This window comes from Geotrypetes seraphini, chromosome 4 (genome assembly GCF_902459505.1).
Source record: "Geotrypetes seraphini chromosome 4, aGeoSer1.1, whole genome shotgun sequence".
NCBI classification, from domain to species: Eukaryota; Metazoa; Chordata; class Amphibia; order Gymnophiona; family Dermophiidae; genus Geotrypetes; species Geotrypetes seraphini.
Genome location: NC_047087.1, coordinates 12816470 through 12836281, shown reverse-complemented (window position 1 = coordinate 12836281; position 19812 = coordinate 12816470). Strand labels below are relative to the sequence as shown.

Here is a 19812-nt window from a genome sequence, read left to right as displayed (position 1 = left end):
TCTGACCAGAGGGATGGGGACCAGGTTCCATTAGGTGTTTGAATTTCTGGGGAGGATGGTTGATGGGTCATGAAGACTGCAATGTCAAGTTGGTGTCCTTTTTCATGCGTGGTTTGTGGGTTTAGGATTTGAAAGGATAAGGCAAGGAGAAATGATAGACAGTTTTCTGCTGGTTTGGATGCTTGGTCTTCAAGGTGTATGTTTAGGTCTCCTAGGATGAGGTTGTATTCTGCTGTTAATGAGTTTTGATATATGAAGTTTTCAAATTCAGGTCTTACTGTGGTCCAGTTTCCTGGTGCAGAGCATGCAGTTTAGTGAGTTTTTTAGAGTGGTGCTTGAGAGATGGCAGGCAAGGAAGTCCATTTGTGGGGTGGATGTTTTTTGAGTATATTTAGGGTTAGGAAGTCCTTGATTAAGATTGCTAGTCATAGAAACATAGAAGATGACAGCAGAAAAGGGCTACAGCCCATCAAGTCTGCCAACTCTGCTTACCCACCCCCTGTCTATGCCCTAATGACATAATTTTCTTATCTTGACCCTCGTAGGGATCCCACATGGGTATCCCATTTATTCTTAAAGTCTGGCACGCTGTCTGCCTCGATCACCTGCACTGGAAGCTTGTTCCAATGATCAACCACTCTCTCTGTGAAGAAATACTTTCTGGTGTCACCATGAAATTTTCCGCCCCTGAGTTTGAGCGGGTGCCCTCTTGTGGCCGAGGGTCCCTTGAGAAAGAAAATATCATCTTCCACTTTGACACGTCCCGTGAGGTACTTAAATGTTTCGATCATGTCTCCCCTCTCCCTACGTTCCTCGAGTGTAGAGCTGCAATTTGTTCAGTCTCTCTTCATACGAGAGACCCTTGATCTCCGAGATCATCCTGGTGGCCGTCCGCTGAACCGATTCAATTCTGCGCACATCTTTACTGTAATGTGGCCTCCAGAATTGCACACAGTACTCCAGATGAGGTCTCACCATGGCCCTGTACAACGGCATTATGACTTCAGGCTTTCAGCTGACGAAACTTCTATTGATACAACCCAATATCTGCCTTGCCTTAGATGAAGCCTTCTCCACTTGATTGGCAGTTTTCATGTCTGCACTGATGATTACTCCTAAATCTCGTTCTGCTGAAGTCCTAGTTAAAGTTTCTCCATTCAAGAAGTACGTCCTGCATGGATTTCCGCTTCCGAGGTGCATGACCTTATATTTCTTAGCAATAAAGCCTAGCTGCCAGGTTGAGGACCAACTTTCCAATGTAAGCAGGTCCTGCGCCATATAATTCTGTAAACTGCATTCACTTACTATATTACATAGTTTGGTGTCATCGGCAAATACTGTTATTTTACCTTGAAGCCCTTAAGTCAGATCCCCTATGAATATGTTGAAAAGGAGTGGACCCAGGACCGAGCCCTGCGGCACTCCACTGGTCATCTCCAAAGTTTTAGAGAGGGTACCATTAACCACCACCCTCTTAAGTCTGCCATTCAGCCAATCATTGACCCATACAGTTAGTGTCTCTCCTAACCCCATCGATTCCATCTTGCTTAGCAGCCTGCGGTGTGGGACACTGTCAAAAGCTTTACTGAAGTCCAGGTACACGACGTCCAAAGACTCTCCCAAGTCCAACTTTCTTGTTACCCAGTCAAAGAATCTGATGAGATTGGATTGGCAGGACCTACCCTTGGTGAATCCATGCTGACTGGGATCCCGAAGATTCCCTTCATTCAAGATCGTGTCCAATTTGCTTTTAATTAGTGTTTCCATGAGTTTGCACACTATTGATGTGAGACTCACTGGTCTATAATTCGCAGCCTCTGCCCTGCAACCCTTTTTATGCAGAGGAACGACATTAGCTAATTTCCAGTCCAGGGGAACTTTCCTCTTACTTAGGGAGATTGCATAGCTCAGCCAACGGATTCGCCAGGACATCGCTCAATTCTCTGAGCACTCTTGGGTGCAAATTGTCTGGTCCCATGGCTTTGTTCACCTTGAGTCTTGCCAGTTCACTGTAAACTTCACCTAGTATGAACTCAAAATTCTGAAACGGGTCTTCTGTGCTTTGTGTTGCCTTCAACTGCGGACCGTGTCCCGGTGCCTCACAGGTGAAGACTGAGCAGAAGTATTCATTCAGTAGTTCGGCTTTATCGGAATCTGCTTCCACGTAACTTCCGTCCGGTCTTCTAAGGCGTACTATCCCGCCTGTGTTCCTTTTACTGTCACTAATATACCTGAAGAAGGATTTGTCCCCCTTTTTAATATTTTTTGCCAAAATTTCTTCCACTCAAAGTTTTGCCTCCCTAACTGCCATTTTGACCACTATAGACCTGGTCCTATATTCTACCTTTGCCTTTCTTTTCTCTGTGCGCTTGTAGGAGAGAAACCCTTTTTTCTTCTCCTTAATGAGGTGCGAGATCTCCGCAGTGAACCATTGGGGTTTATTGTTTGTCGTTTATTTACTGATTTTATGAAGTGGCTAGTTGCTTCATGTATGGTTGATTTCAGTGTTAACCACTTAGCTTCTACATCATAGGTCTCCGCTTGGTCCTGCAGCGTCCGATGGACGAAATCTCCCATGCGTGCGAAGTCTGTGCCCTGGAAATTGAGTACCTTTGTTTTCGTGTTTGATCTAGGGAAGCCTTTCCTAAGGTTCAACCATACTATGTTGGAGGCTAGTGTATCTTCTACCGAGACCTCTGAGACGCTTTCCCCATTGGTGAGTCGCCTGGGCCCTAGTGGGCTACATTACCATTTGTTTGAGACATGCTCCCTTTATGGAGGTTAAGAGCCTCCTGCTACCGCTGGTTGTCGCTGAAAATGAGTTCCAGTCTGCATAAGGCATATTGAAGTCCCCTAGCAGTACATCTTCTCCTCATAGAGTGATATTCTCTGTCTTCAATTAATTCTGCGTCCATGTCTTCCAGTTGTCTTGGGGGTCTGTATACCACACCTAGATACAGGCATTTTTCTCTGCCTCTTGCCAGGTTTACCCAGAGGGACTCCCCGGTGTACTTGACATCTGTGATCTGGTGGTTTTGATGTCCTCTTTAATGTATAGAGCTACCCCCCCCCTTCTAACCTGCCCTCTCTGTCCTGACGAAGTAGATTGTAGTCCTCCTCCTCTTTTTTTTCTCTCTGCAGGTCACTGTTATTTTGTATCCCTGAGGGCAAACTTCTGTTATTCTAGGATCTGCGTCTGAGGTTAACCAGGTTTCTGTGAGGAAAAGGCAGTCTCGGTTTTCATCCAGTTTTTTATGTGTTCTGTTTTAGGTCCTAAGGCTCTGATGTTTAAGTAGTGAGGTGGATAACCTGAACTACCTGGTGGAGAACTACCTTGTGTATGTTGGACACTACAGCCATTTTAATACATATTTTCTCACAGTCTAAGCAGCCTTTCCTTACAAGCTAACCAGATAGAACAGCATGTACTTTGCTAATCTATGAAAATGATACTCCTGTTGGCCTAGTCTTCCTAAGGAGGATACTTCTCCAAGGTTCGGTGACCATTGTTCATTTGTACTGAGCTGTTATCAGTGCCGTATGATATATGCAAGGCACCCTGAGAAGCCACATAAAACACAGGATGCTAGAATGTCACCCTTGCATCTTTGTTTCCATTTGCTGCATAAGACTGCTTACAAGGACACCATCCTGAAGACATACAGTGTTGTATAACAAACAAATCAGCCTCAGCAAGGTGATAAGGATTCAAGACATGGACAAAAGAAGTTCACGACTGCTAGGGCCCTTCTCGGGGGGGGGGGGGGGGGGGGAAGTGAGAGGCGTGGACTGGGGGGGGGGAATAATTAGGTATACATTTTTTGTATCATTAGGGAGTCATATGACCAGAGTTCGGGGATGAGCCTTTTGAAACAAAGCAAGAATTTATCTGTATAAAAGAACATGCATCACAAGTAGGGCCAGAGGGGTTTACCTGCTTTTGCCGGAGGGTGTGCTAGCCCCCTGCTCGGCATATGAGTGTAAATGTTACTCTCCATTGCATATTCTGAACTGACAATATATATTTCTTTCTGTTATGACTCCGCTGCTATAAATTTGTAAGCCATTTTACTAACAATAAAAATATTGTCTGTTTTGGAAAATACAATGCCGTCTTATAAGTCATTCCAATGAGGTCAGCAAAGCAGCCTTTTATCTCAGTAGGCACATGTTAGGGTGGTGATATGTTTGGAAATTGTGAGTTGTTTCAGGGTAGATGAGTGTTTTAGGATGAGGTTGAGGTTTGGTCTTGGGAAGTGGTCTTCTTCTCCAGGCTAAGGTGATGGGATGTTGAGCGCTGGTTTGGTGGTTTGAGCTTCTAACTATTGGGGTTCTCCTGTTGTGGTGTTGGATTTTGTTTGCAGTGGAGCATGTGGGTGGGGCTGGTAAGTTGTTTGCTACTGCTTTCCAACTGGTAATAAGGAGGATTATCAGTAGGGTGGCCAGGGTGTGTGTTTGTGGGATTAGCTTCATATTGGGGGGGGGGGGGGGGAGAGAGTGGGGATGACTAGTTGGCTGTGAGAGTTGTTCTTCTTGTGTTGTACCTGGATGGGTAGGAGTAAGAATTACTTTAGTGAAGATGCTATAGAGAGCCTTGGTGGTGTATGAGGATATGTTGGGAGTGAAAACTATGGTTGGGCGTAACGGTTGGGAATGAAAGCTGTGGTTGAGAGTAGCAGTTGAGCAAAACCTGATGGTGCAAAGTCGAGGAGGAGGGGTGGAGCACGCTCCCACACCCTGAGTGCCTTCTGCACTGCTCCTGCTCTGCCTCTGCTCCCGGTCCAAGTCGGGAGGTGAAGAGTATAAGTTAACAGATCAAGCGAAACCTGACAGTGCAAAGTCGAGGGGGAGGGGTGGAGCACGCTCCCACACCCTGAGTGCCTTCTGCACTGCTCCTGCTCTGCCTCTGCTGCTGCTCCCGGTTCAAGTTGGGAGGTGGAGAGTAGTTAACAGATCAAGCGAAACCCGACAGTGCAAAGTCGAGGGGGAGGGGTGGAGCACGCTCCCACACCGAGTACCTTCTGCACTGATCCCGCTCTGCCTTGATTTGCAATTACTGCCTCTATTATATACAAATTTCTTTCATGTACATTCATTGTAGATATCCTGAAATCTGACTGGCAAGGAGATACAGAAAGACCAAGTTGAGAAACACTACTATAGAATACGAGGGTCATTTCATAAATAATGCACACTATTTTCTTTTAATTTATGTTTTATTTGTCAAGTATTTCTTTACAGTCCTTCAATATAGTCTCACAGCTTTGCAATGCCCGAGTTCCAACATCCAGGAAGCTTCATTATTCCATCCAAGACACCGTTTTGTTCAGTTGCCGAATGGCTCGGGTACCAGTGGAAGAAAGCTCTTCCAGAGATGCAAACGATGTCCACGCATAGGTTGTTTCAACTTTGGAAAAAAGGTCAAAGTCTGGTGGTCTCATTCTGGACTGTAGGGAGCAAGAGGTAACACCTCCCAGCCGTATTCGCATAGTTTTTCAATGACAAGGGGAGAGCTCCATCTTCCCCACAACCAAAAAAATTTTGATGAGCTCAAAAGTCAAACAAATGATGATTTTTGCTTATGATCATGAAGGCATCATAATCACAAAGTTCCATGTGGAAGAAGTGTCACAGCAGTGTATTATCGTGATTTTTTGCAGAAAAATGCTCAAACCCCAACCTCAGTTGCTCTTTGGCCACTCATTCTTCACGACAACACTCATTCTTCACAATAACACTCGCTCACACATAGGGAATGTCATTTAAATAACTACACGAATACGGCTGGGAGGTGTTACCTCATGCTCCCTACAGTCCAGACATAAGACCACCAGACTTTGACCTATTTCCAAAGTTGAAACAACCTATGCATGGACCGATTTGCTCTCTGGAAGAGCTTTCTTCCGCTGATACCCGAGCCATTCGGCACTAAAACAGTGTCTTGGATGGAATAATGAAGCTTCCCGGACGTTGGGACTTGGTCATTGCACAGCAGGGAGACTATATTGAAGGATTGTAAAGAAATAATTGGAAAAAAAAAAAAAATTAAAACATGTCAATTAAAAAAAAATAGTGTGCATTATTTATGAAATGACTCTTGTATATATATATTTGTCCGCAATAAACCTCTTGTAAACCTGACATATCCTGAAAATGTGGTATGGATCAGTTGAATAGATATCTGTATCACATCAGTTTATTTGTTTATTTAATTTATATTCTTTTACAAGTTGAAAATACATCACTTGAAAGGAAATATAATAATCTAATAAAGAAAAACAAACAACATAATATACCGAACTAATGACTATGACTAAAGTCCACATTAAAGAGGGAGGAGATCAATCACTTCCACGGGAAGTTGGATTTTAAGGAATTATTTCTAAATTAAACCAAATTAGAGAGCACAGTTGGATTCAATTATTTGGCCTGATTAGCAATTTCCACAGAAGTCTCTGGAGTTCTTATAGTTGCTTTACTGTCAAGAAAAAATTGCATCTGATCAGGTTCATAAAAAATATATCTATTAGCTTGATATGTAATGCAACATTTGCAGGGAAAACTTAACTGGAAGGTTGCTCCTAAATTCAAAGCAGACTGATAAGTCAGGAATTTCTTACACCCGACTTGTGTCCATTGATACATAGGAAAAACAGATTTTGAATTTATGAAATTCAACATCATCAGTCCTATGGAATAGGCGAAAAATTGCTTCTGTCTTGAAGAAAAACAAAAGTTACCAATAAAGTGGCTCTGGTCAAACTTTCTGCCCAAGACAACTCCAACATATCAGTGAGATCTAAATCTCTTGGATGTTTGTCCCCTTTTTCCTTATCATCTTTGGGGACATTTAAGTAATATAACTTTTGTAATGGTGGCATATTTTCTGGGTATTTCAAAACAGAAATTAGAAATGATTGAGATAAATCCCTAGAAGACTGAAATCTAGAGAACAGGAAAATTCAAAAATCTTAAGTTTAAGTTTGTTCGAATTCTCCAGATTTCAATTTTTCTAGTATGTAAATTTTCTCCATTCTAATGGATTGTTGAAATTTCTCTTCAAAATTATTGAATTGAGTATTAGTGTTTTGCACTGGAGAAATAAACTGGGAACATACCTTGTGCAAATTTTCCAAGGCACTCCATGTCAATTACTGCTGGTCTAGTCAGGGGAGCAGGGAAAGAAATCTCAGGAGACTCCATCTCAGGAATCAGCTCCATAGTATTGAATGGCATTCTCAATCCCTGCCACACTCTGGATTACAGGTCCTCCAGCCACTGAAGCTGTTGAAATTTCCATCCAGGGTCAAGGGTGAAACCTGCAGCATCGATGGAGATAACTCCTGGGATGCGGAGGAACTGCAAAGCCCAATGGGCTCAGCGAAACATTGCTGACCTCAGTCAGCAGAGACGCCTGCTCCAACTGGGGTAGCAAAAGATGTTATCGCTGTCTGTCGTGTCAATGAAGTGGAGGCAGGAAGATTACCCCTCTGCTTACCCCTGCGCTTTGGCATCATCAAATGTAGCAGATAAGCTTTAATGGGGAAAGTATTAAAGATTTTACCGACAAAATGCAGGAGCCACTAAATACGTGACTCACTCCATTGCCATGTTGATTCCCCTCCTCCACCTGTAGCACATCAGTTTATTAGAAAAATTACTATATTGCTCACACTTTAAAGAAACCGAAGTTTCTTAAGTTACAACATGAATGCCACCTTCCTCTTGAAAAAAACCCCAACTGTCAGAATGCTCATACTCTAAGACATATCCTGAAAATGTACAGGTTTACACAGCTGTGCTGCCATTTAACACATGTTAAATGCTGAGCCACCTGTTCTATTCCTTTGGGCTCAGCATTTAGCGTGTACAGCTCAGCAGCACAGCTTTGTAAAAGCCTGCCTTAGTGTGAATCAAATGGAAAAACAAAAATTTAGATGGAATTGCATATATTCATAAAATACATGAATAAAAAAAAAAAGTACCTGTCCTCCTTGCCATGGTATGACAATATAGTTGAGAAAAATTTAATTTAACATTTAAACACAGTATCTTTGACAGCATACAGATAATTAAGTTATATTTTACAGAACAATTTGGTGGTGACTGGCATGCTATGGTCAGAGAGAAAATGAAAATATAAATGGTGTTTCTCCTGAACAATACTAGTAATGTGAAAACTTGGGTTGGATCAGAAACAGAACAGAAAGGAAAAAGAAGAAATCTTGCCGTGGGATAATGGAAGAGCAAGTGAAAAGAGGCAAACGGGATATGTAAAACCAACTGTTACATTTATTAAACTCACATATCAACCAAAACAATATGTATCGGACTATATCAGACAGTCTGCAAGTCCTTGGACATGTGTCCCAATGTAACCAGAAAAGATCCCAACTTGGATACGAGTTTCGACAATGAAAATCACCTTCTTCAGGGGACAATAAGAAACTGAAATATTATACAGTGGTACCTTGGATTACGAGCATAATCCATTCCAGGAGCATGCTCGTAATCCAAAATGCTCGTTTATCAAAGTGAGTTTCCCCATAGGAAATAATGGAAACTCGCTTTGATAGGTTCCACCCCTCCCCCCCCCCGAGAATCAGCATTGCTCCCCCCGAAGGCCCCCCCCACGAACCGGCACCCCCCCCCCCCACGATCCAGCACCCCCCCCGGCCGCCATCAGGCACCCCCCCCCCTCGCCGCGACCTGAGGTCCCCCCAACCCACCCGAACCCTCTTCTTACTTTGATGTAGCCTCCGCACCGGCACCAGCATGTCCTGTGCTGTGCCGGTGCCCGAAAATCTGCCTCCGGTGCTAGGCCTTGAGCATGTGCTCCTAAGTCTTCCTCCCTGTAACCTCAAATTATGCCCTCTTAGTTTTACCATTTTTTCTTCTCTGGAAAAGATTAGGTTCTATATTAATGCCTTTCAAGTATTTAAACGTCTGTATCATATCTCCCCTGTCCCTCCTCTCCTCCAGAATATACATATTTAGGTTTTCTTCTCATACTTTTTTGTTCAAACCTCTTACCATTTTCGTCGCCTTCCTCTGGACCGCTTCAAGTCTTTTTATATCCTTCGCCAGATATGGCCTCCAAAACTGAACACACTCAAACTGGTCTTAATGGCAACAAGCCTCACTTATGTGTAAAACAACATCCAAAACCAAAAGACTTGTTTTTGTATCTATGGCTAACACCCCTCAAATTTGTTTTTTGTAGATTTTATGCCTATTATCAGACCCCTAAAGAAGCCAAAAATACGGCGAAACGGGTCCCGTAGGGCACAGGCACTTTAAAAGATAAGTTTACACATAAAAGCACTTGATTATAAGTTTTGCACATGGAAGTTGAGCTCGATGAAAGATACCATTAACCTGCATTAGCTGTTGGAACAATCTATTATGATTTGACAGCGCAGGTTTCTGAGAGCTCTAAGAAAGAATAAACTATAATTTGAGGGCTGTTAGCCATAGATACAAAAACAAGTCTTTTGGTTTTGGATGTTGTTTCTCCAAAACTGAACACAGTACTCCAACTGCGTCCTCACCAACGACCTATACAGGGGCATCAACACCTCCCCTTCTGCTGGTTACTCCTATTTCTATACAGCCTAGCATCCTTCTGGCTACAGCCACTGCCTTATCAGTTTAGATGCCTTTAGATCCTCAGAAACAATCACTCCAAGGTCCCTCTCTCCATCTGTGCTCATCAGCCTATCCCCCAAATGCATCACTCTTGCATTTCTTCACACTGAATTTTAGTTGCCAGACGCTAGACCATTCTAACTTTTGCAGATCCCTTTTCACTTAAAACTTATCGTAAGTCAGGCCCCCTGGAGTATGAGGGAGCTAGAATCTTGTTCTTTAATGATTATTCTGTGAGGGTGGCAGCACAAAGACATATGAGACCATTCTGCTCATCGCTTCATGCCAAAAATGTGTCCTTTGCATTAATCTTCACTGCTAAGCTTTGGGTTTGGAATGCAGGGAAAACTACTGTGCTGCAGTTGGTGGAGGAAGCCCAGGCTTTTCTGGCCAAACTGAATATACAATCTTAACAAAAAAGGGCAAGACTCCTTTAAGTGCTTGATATTGAGAGGCAATTTGATTTTAAAAGCCAGCAAGTTTCCTTTGTTGAAGGAGTACTATGTTTTGAATGGGTGGATCAAGGCTGGATATTTGGTGACAGTTGGGTTTTGTTGTTGATCTGTTGACAGTAATGACAGTTCTTTCTGAATTTGCATTTATGTATGTATTCTCTGAGCCACTTTTCAATAAAGACTCATTTTTAAAAATATGGAATCACTAATTTGTACTGCAACATCTTCTATATTTTTAGGTTGTGGCTGTTGCACGATTAATATTCTTGTTAGTCCCATTTGTGGTCCAGCTTCCTCTTTTTGTCCTCAATTAGTGTAATTCTATTTATTTAGGACTACGAGCTGATTCCATCAAAGCTCTTCAGTGTATCAGTGTGGTTATTTGTGCATTGCTTCCATTTTTAAACTAAACTAAACCTTAAGTTCGTATACCTCATCATTTCCATAAAGATAGAGCTCGGCACAGTTTACAGGTAATTCAATAAATGAGGGAAGGACATAAGAAATAAGAGGTTAAAAAAAAAAAAAAAAAATGAAGAGGATAGCTTTATGTTTTGAAAAAAAGCCAGGTTTTCAGATGCTTTCAGAATAATTGGAATGAGCCTTGGTTCCGCAGCAGGGCAGGGAGGTTATTCCAAAGCTCAGTGAATTTGAAGAAAAGGGATTTCCCTAATTTACCTGCATATATGACACCTTTTAACGAGGGGAAAGATAGCATATTGTGCTTGGTTCTAAGGCATTACACTGGCTTACACCATCTTTATTTTAAACTATTTCTGTTAATTTTCAAAGCAATGTGGTATATAGTTCCAAGACAATTAAGTTCTGCGATTGTTCCATATAAATTCTGATGTTCTTTGTGGTCAAGTCAGTGGACACTATTAGATATGTCCTTGTTTAATGAATTCCTTCAGTCCAGATAAGGATCTTGTGCTTTTACATCAGCTGACCCTGTAAATGGAGTATTTTTCTAGCTATATGTGAACCACTGAATGTTCTCATGTTTATGAAGTTGAAAAAACCTTGTTATTTTCTGAGGCATTTTGATGTGTTTGAAAGACACTAGGCTTAGTTTATCACTATACTTGTATGTTGCTTTATGATTATTTTAACATATGTATCACTCAATATTTTGTGTTCCTTATTTCTGAAGTTGATTTGTTATTAACTAAGGATATTTAGATGGGCAAGATATAAATATTTTAAAATTGGCCAGTCAATGACTACCTTATTCTCTTGTTTTTCTACAGGTACATATAAGGGCCAGTGGTCTGGTGGCATTCGTCAGGGCTACGGTGTGCGCCAAAGCGTCCCTTATGGAATGGCTGCAGTTATCAGGTCGCCTCTGAGAACATCAATTAATTCTTTGCGCAGTGAACATACTAATGGCACTGTACTTCACCCAGATGCTTCACCTGCTGTGGTGGGAAGCCCTGCTGTGACAAGAGGTGGCTTTGTGCTCATGGCCCACAGTGATGCTGAAATCCTTAAGAGCAAAAAGAAAGGAATATTCCGTCGCTCCCTATTAAGTGGACTAAAGCTGCGCAAATCAGAATCCAAGAGTTCACTTGCAAGTCAGCGTAGCAAGCAGAGCTCTTTCCGAAGTGAGGCTGGAATGAGCACAGTGAGTTCTACTGCCAGTGACATCAATTCCACTATCAGCTTTGGGGAGGGCGAGAGTGAACTCTCAGTCATTGAAGATGACATTGATGCTACCACCACAGAGATTTACTTAGGAGAATGGAAGAGTGACAAGCGGTGTGGCTCTGGTATAAGCCAGCGGTCTGATGGGCTGAAGTATGAAGGGGAGTGGGCAAACAATAAGCGGCATGGTTATGGGTGTATGACATTCCCAGATGGCACCAAGGAAGAAGGGAAGTACAAACAAAATATATTGGTAAGTGGGAAGAGAAAGAACTTGATCCCGCTCAGGGCCAGCAAGATCCGGGAGAAGGTGGACCGAGCTATAGAGGCAGCAGAGAGGGCATCTGACATCGCCAAGCAGAAAGCAGAAATTGCAGCTTCCAGGTAAGTCATGGCAATATATTTTACTGGGTGTGGGATGGAAGTCTCAGAAGTCAGATCATGTTTTAGATGCTGTTGTAAATTTGTCTGGAAATGAGACTGCTTGTTATCTCTTGGAAGCTGCTGCCTTCTGTTTATCAATCAATTACTGACTTAGAAATAGCGTTAAAACTGCAGTTTTAACCTATATAACAATTCCAAGGTACGCTAAATAAGAAACAAGCCTTTGTGATTGAGCATGTTGGAGAATTTTAAATCTAGACTATTTGGATGTGAAGACAAAATTAACATTCTCATCCACCTTCAGCCTTTCACACCATGCTGACAGCATATTTAACCCATTAACATCCCAACCAATGATAGCATGCTAATTCACCCTTAATGTCCCCATCCAATCCCCATTCAGCCTTACAATCTCCCATTAAGCCTCCTAGTCCACGCTGAACCTCTTCAATTTCCAAGTGATCATTCAAGTGGTAGTCAAAATCTCCAGCCTCATCTACAGCAGCAGCTAGTCCGCAGTCAGATTTTTTTTCTGAACTTATCTAGTTTGGCATTGTTTTCTCTGTATTTAATCACTAGCTTCTTTGGGCATGCCCAGGTACTCTCTTTCATAATTGTTCTCTTTATACACTGTGTGCTGAGCACATTAAGATCAGGAATGCACAGTGACTCAATATGCCATAACAAAAAAAAAACAACAACAACCCACCACCAATATTTCCACAGGAAAATCCAAAACAAAAAGACTATGGAACAGAGGTTCTGGTTCACAGTTTATTAAAACTAATTAAAAACAGCCAATATAGCTAAATGCTTCTATATGTAAAAAATGCACGCGATACAAAATATACATATGCAGAGCAAATGTATAACACAAAATCCAATAGAACTGTATGTAGATGGTGTGAATCGGAAACGGTCCATGTTTTGGCTATAGCTAGCCTTCCTCAGGGGTCCTACAGAAATATGTATACATGTATGACTAAATGTAATCAGTTATAGTGGTGTGCGCGCTAAAGTGATTGTGCAATGTGGTTAGGCATATGTGAATAATTTGAAAAAGATGCAAGTGTATAAGTGAGAAAGGGGGGAATGTGTGGTGCAGTGGTTAGAGCTATAGCCTCAGCATTCTGAGGCTGTTGGTTCAAATCCCTCGCTGCTCCTTGTGACCCTGGGCAAGTCACTTAATCCCCTTACTGCCCCAGGTACACTAGATAGTTTAAGTGGTATATAAATAAATTAAAATATGCTAAAAGGTGTATGGTTTTGTGAAATTCAGAAGAGCAAAGGTATGAGCACAGTAATAATGAAAATATTTTGGAGCAAAGTGAGAATGAAATTATTGGTGAGGAAACTAGTGAAGTCATTTGAGGACTACATTAAAAAAATAATAGATAGCCCTGCTGAGCCACTATACGTACTAATATGACGACAGACCTATTTGAGTATAAATTAAACCATACATATATATACATATTTCTGTAGGACCCTCGAGGAAGGATGTTTATAGCCAAAAACATGGACTATGTTGGGTCTACATACAATTCTATTGGATTTGTATTATTTCAAATTTATTCTACATACAGAATGTGTTTATTTTGTATCATATGTATTTTTTTATTTTACATATCAGCATTTAGTTATATTGACTGTTTTTAATTTGTTTTAATATCTTTTCTAATGTCTTTTTGTTTTATATTTTCAATATGCCATAAATCAAGATCAACCATCCTTTCTTCTACCATTGCTCTGAGAATCTGAATTCATTAAGTCAGTGTTCTTCAACCTTTTTACACCTATGGACCGGTGGGGAAAAAAAAATTATTTTGTGGACCGGCAAACTACTAGGACTGAAATTTAAAAACCCAGTTTCCGCCCTGTCTCAGCGAGCTCAGTCCTCGCAAACCATCTGATCCCAGCCACACAAGCCTGTTATGATTGTATACTGAATGTATTTTATTAAAGTATAAAAAGAAACAATATTCTGTACAATTGTCATTTTATAAATACAGAGCAAGGATCAACAAAACCCCTGTCTCCCCTCCCCTTCACATATATCCCCTCTACTATCAAGAAAACTGAATAAGCCAAATTATTACAGAATGCTACACAGAAATATCATGCTAACAGAATACCGCAGTCACACATAGCAGGAATAGGGTTAGGGGAGTGCAACTAGGGCAACTGCCCCTCTGGTCAGAAAGAGCCCTAAGCCACTGCCTGGACTTTGCAGTCCCCAGTTATGTCTAACACCAGCTCTAACAGGATATATATTTTAAATCTGATATATTTTAATCACAAAATAGAAATAAAATTATTTGTTTCTACCTTTTGTTGTCTCTGGTTTCTGCTTTCATCTTCTTTTCACTCTCTTCCTTCCAGCGTCTGCCCTCTCTGTCTCTTCAATCCAGCATCTGCCCCTTCCATCTACTTTCTGACCTCTCCCCCTTCCATATGGTATTTGTCTTCTTTCTATGCCCCCCTCCCCTTTCCATCCAGCCTATGCCCCTCTCTCCTTTTTACACAATTCATTCCAGCTTCACTACTCTTCATTTTTATCTCTCCTACACCAGATCTAGCATCTTTGTCCCTCTCAATTTCTCTACTGACCCTCTTCCCATCTCATTCCTGTCTCTCCCCTTCCCCTCCTCTAAACTCCCTGCAAGCTGTTTCCTTCCTTTTTTCTTCTCCCTTCCCTCCTCCCCCTGTCCAGCAGTAACTCTCTTCCCTTTCCTTTCCTTCCTCTCAACAGCATCTCTCTTCTCCCTCTCCAGGTCCAGTAGCAGCTGTCCCTTTTTCCCCTTGCCCAGCAGCTTCCCAGATTCCTTTCCCTCCTCCCCTCCCAGCAGCATCTCTCCTTCTCCCTCTCTAGGTCCAGTAGCAGCTATCCCTTTTTCCCTTTGCCCAGCAGCTTTCTCCCCTCCCAGCAACTCTCCTTACTTGCCAGCGCTGCGATTCAGTAAGGCAGCCTTGGGTCCTTTGTTGGGTCACACCGCCTCTGAGGAAAGCCGGAAGTTGCATCATCAGAGGTGGTCCGACTCAGCAAAAGCTCCAGGCCTTCCTTCCTGAATCGCTGCGCTTGTAAGGAGAGCCACTGGGAGGGAAGAAAGCACAGTCTGAGGCTCCCCATTATCTCTCTGGCCCTGTGCTCCTCGATCTTGCCGGTCCTGTGCGGACCAGCAGGAAATTGAAAATGTTGATTTTGCTGGTCCTGTGCGGACCGGCAGGAATTTTCTGCGGACTGGCACCAGTCCGTGGAACATTAAGTCACCTGCTTCAGGACAAAGACCACCTTTTGATACAAATACATAAATAAAGAAATAAGAATCGGCAAAGTAGATAAGTTGGTTTTTTAGACTAACTCATCAGGTCTGTGACTAACTTGAGAGCTAAGCTCCTTTCATTAGATCAGGGAAAGAACAGCAATTACACTGAGTTTGAAAAGTACAATGTAATTATTAAACTGCTACTTTACTAAATGGGAGCTTAAAACAACTTTCAAACGCTAGTCAAATACATTAAGTTACTCCAGTAAAGCGAAGTTACTTACCTGGAGCAGGTGTTCTCCGAAGGCATCAAGACAGGCATACTTGCATCTAGGTGACATCATCCCAACAGAGCCTGATGTGGATGCTACAGTGCTCTATAGTTTTAAAGAGGCTTTTAGCAGCACCACCATCACTTATGTGTTGAGTGCCTTCCTGACCGAAAGGCAAGGATGAGACCCTGAGTAATATAAAATAGCTAGAAAAGAATTCAACTCCCAGGGGCAGTGGGAAGGTTATAAGGATACCTGTCCTGCTGGCCTCACAGAACACTTACTACAGGAAACTTCACTTTCTTTGACAGTAGAATCCTTACATCTGGGAATCCCTATATACCAAGCTAAGTGAAAACAGTAGGACAAACGAGTCTCACAAAAGTGGGACTATCTTGAAACAATCAGCCTCAAATATAAACTAATTATTATTTGGTGCAGCCTGGAAATGAATGAGCGCTAAGAAGGGGGGGTTGGATTCTAACACCATACAAATTCTGCATGTCTATTAAACAAAACTGTCGCAATCGCTATTCTGCTCCAGGCAATATTGATCAGTGAATGTGTGAAGATTGTAGGCAGCTTTAAAGATCACCTCATAGGAGGCTGACCTTGAGGTGATCTGCAAAGTTGCAACATAGTCTTCACACATTCACTGCTCAATATTGCTTAGAGCAGAATAGCAATTGCGACAGTCCGTTTGACTAACCATACCTGCAGAATTTGTATAGCAACTGTCATCAACAGGACCTTCCAGGTCAAAAACTTTAGCTAAACATGAACATAGAAAGAAGATTATCAAAGGTATAAACCTAATCTTCTATTCTGTTATCTCCCTTCTGGATTTCATACCCTAGGTGATGTACCAACAAAATGGTAACATCTAGGGTGGGACAGAAGAGCCTGGCAGGCTCTCAACACCAAGGTCCCAAGTGTGGCATCAGAACAAGCCGCCACATCCACTCGGTAAAACCAGGTAAAGGTATGGAGAAAGGACCAAGTAGCCGTCCTATAAAGTTCATCAGGATGAATTGCGCAAGACTCCTCCCATGATGCAGCCACACTTAGTCGAATGGGCATTAAGCGAAATCTGAGGTTGCTTGCACGGGCAATGTAAGTCGCAGATATGACCATCCAAATCCATCGAATGATTGAAGACATGGACACCAGCTGTCCACGGCAAGGCACAACAATCAGAACAAATAGGCGATTGACAGTTGGAAATCATTAGTCCTCTCCAAACAGTGAAGCAAGACTCTAAGACATCCAACTTGCGCAAGATCCAATCCTTTCACTCCGAGCCTGCGGAAGGAAATGCAGAGAAACGAACTTCCTGGTTGAAAGGAAGGCAGAAACCATCTTTCGTAGAAATAGAAGAAAGGTACAGAACAGAGAAAGCTCCCACGTCCAGAATACGTATAAAGCACAGTTACTTACCGTAACAGGTGTTATCCAGGGACAGTAGGCAGATATTCTTGACTGATGGGTGACGGCACTGACGGAGCCCCAGTACAGACAATTTTAGAGTGATTGCACTCTAAGAACTTGGAAAGTTCTAGTAGGCCGCACCGCGCACGCGCGAGTGCCTTCCCGCCCGATGGAGGCGCGCGGTCCCCAGTTAGGATAAGCCAGCTAAGAAGCCAACCCGGGGAGGTGGGTGGGACGCAAGAATATCTGCCTGCTGTCCCTGGATAACACCTGTTACGGTAAGTAACTGTGCTTTATCCCAGGACAAGCAGGCAGCATATTCTTGACTGATGGGTGACCTCCAAGCTAACAAAAAGAGGGATGGAGGGAAGGTTGGCCATTAGGAAAACAAATTTTGTAAAACAGATTGGCCAAAGTGCCCATCCCGTCTGGAGAAAGCATCCAGACAATAATGAGATGCAAAAGTATGAACTGAGGACCAAGTAGCAGCCTTGCAGATTTCCTCAATAGGAGTTGAACGGAGGAAAGCTACAGATGCTGCCATAGCTCGAACTCTATGGGCCGTGACAGAACCTTCCAGTGTCAGTCCGGACTGATCATAACAAAATGAAATGCATGCTGCAAGCCAATTGGACAGCGTACGTTTAGAAACAGGACGTCCCAATTTATTCGGATCAAAGGACAGAAAGAGTTGGGGAGATGATCTGTGGGGCTTAGTACGATCTAAATAGTAAGCTAAAGCCCACTTACAGTCCAAAGTATGCAGAGCCTGTTCTCCAGAATGAGAATGAGGTTTCGGAAAGAAGACAGGCAGAACAATAGATTGGTTGAGATGGAATTCAGAGACAACCTTAGGGAGAAACTTTGGATGTGTACGTAGAACCACCTTGTCATGATGAAAGACTGTGAAAGGTGGATCAGCAACTAGTGCGTGTAGCTCACTGACCCTCCTGGCAGAGGTAAGAGCAACAAGGAAGAGCACTTTCCAAGTGAGAAACTTGAAAGGAGCTGTAGCTAAAGGTTCAAATGGAGGCTTCATTAATGCGGAAAGAACCAAATTGAGATCCCAGACCACAGGAGGGGGCTTAAGAGGTGGTTTGACATTGAAAAGACCCCGCATGAATCTGGACACCAAAGGATGAGCTGAGAGAAGTTTCCCATGAACAGGCTCATGAAAAGCAGCAATAGCACTGAGGTGGACTCTGATGGAAGTAGACTTGAGACCAGAGTCAGACAAAGAAAGAAGATAATCTAACAAGGTCTCCACTGCAAGGGAAGTGGGATCATGTTGATGAAGAAGACATCAAGAAGAAAACCGTGTCCACTTCTGATGGTAACATTGCAGAGTGGCTGGTCTCCTGGAAGCATCCAGAATAGAACGAACGGGCTGAGATAGAAGAGGATCATGTGAAGTCAGCCCGAGAGAAACCAAGCTGTCAGGTGCAGAGACTGGAGGTTGGGATGCAGAAGGGTCTCCTGATGCTGTGTAAGTAGAGAAGGAGACAGTGGAAGTAGAATAGGTTCTCTGGAGCTGGGCCTGTTGCCTGGGCCACCGTGGAGCTATGAGAATCATGGTGGCTTGTTTCCTCTTGAGCTTGAACAAAGTTCGTAACATGAGAGGCAGAGGGGGGAAAGCATACAGGAACAGATTGGACCAATCCAGAAGAAACGCATCCGCTGCCAGACGGTGAGGAGAGTAGAGTCTGGAGCAGAAGTGGGGCAGCTGATGATTGTGAGGAGCTGCAAAGAGGTCTATCTGAGGAGTGCCCCATTGAGCGAAAATGGACTGGAGAGTTAAAGGATCGAGAGTCCATTCGTGGGGTTGGAGAATTCTGCTGAGATTGTCCGCCCAGGAATTCTGCTCTCCCTGAATGTAGACAGCCTTCAGGAATAATTGGTGATCTGTCGCCCAAGCCCAAATCTTCTGAGCTTTCTGGCACAAGAGGCGAGAGCCTGTCCCACCCTGTTTGTTGATGTAGTACATGGCAACTTGATTGTCTGTGCACAGTAGGAGAACTTGAGGAAAGAGAAGATGTTGGAAGGCCTTGAGGGCATAAAACATCGCTCTGAGTTCCAGGAAATTGATGTGATGCTTCTTTTCCTGGGCTGTCCAAAGGCCTTGAGTTTGGAACTCGTTCAAATGAGCTCCCCAGACATAAGGGGAGGCGTCGGTGGTGATGACTAGTTGATGAGGAGGTAGATGGAACAGAAGACCTCTGGAGAGATTTGAGGATATCAACCACCATTGTAGAGACTGACGAAGAGATGATGTCACAAAGACGTGTCGTGAGCAAGGATCCGTCGCTTGAGACCACTGGGTAGCAAGGGTCCATTGAGGAGTGCGCAGGTGAAGACGTGCGAAGGGGGTGACATGAACTGTCGAGGCCATGTGACCCAAGAGTATCATCAGTTGCTTGGCAGAGATGGAACGTTGTGGAAGCACCTGCTGACATAGAAATTGAAGAGTTTGTAGACGGTTGGAGGGCAGGAACGCTCTCATGAGGACTGTGTCCAGGATCGCTCCAATGAATTGAAGTCTCTGAGTGGGGATGAGATGAGATTTGGGTAGATTGATCTCGAACCCCAGGACTTGAAGAAAAAGGATGGTCTGGTTGGTGGCCAGAAGCACTGTCTGAGAGGAAGTGGCCTTGATTAACCAATCGTCGAGGTAAGGAAAGACCTGAAGGTGGTGAGAGCGTAGAAAAGCAGCCACCA

The 19812-nt window shown here is 43.1% G+C and overlaps 1 protein-coding gene across 1 annotated transcript in view; it reads left to right on the top strand.

Moving 5' to 3' along the window:
- JPH3 (junctophilin 3) overlaps nucleotides 1-19812 on the top strand; it is a 234027-nt gene that overhangs the window by 80994 nt on the left and 133221 nt on the right. The window contains exon 2 of the mRNA XM_033941680.1: nucleotides 11354-12131. Within this exon, the coding sequence (XP_033797571.1) occupies nucleotides 11354-12131 (778 nt within the window). The remainder of the gene's footprint in view (nucleotides 1-11353; nucleotides 12132-19812) is intronic.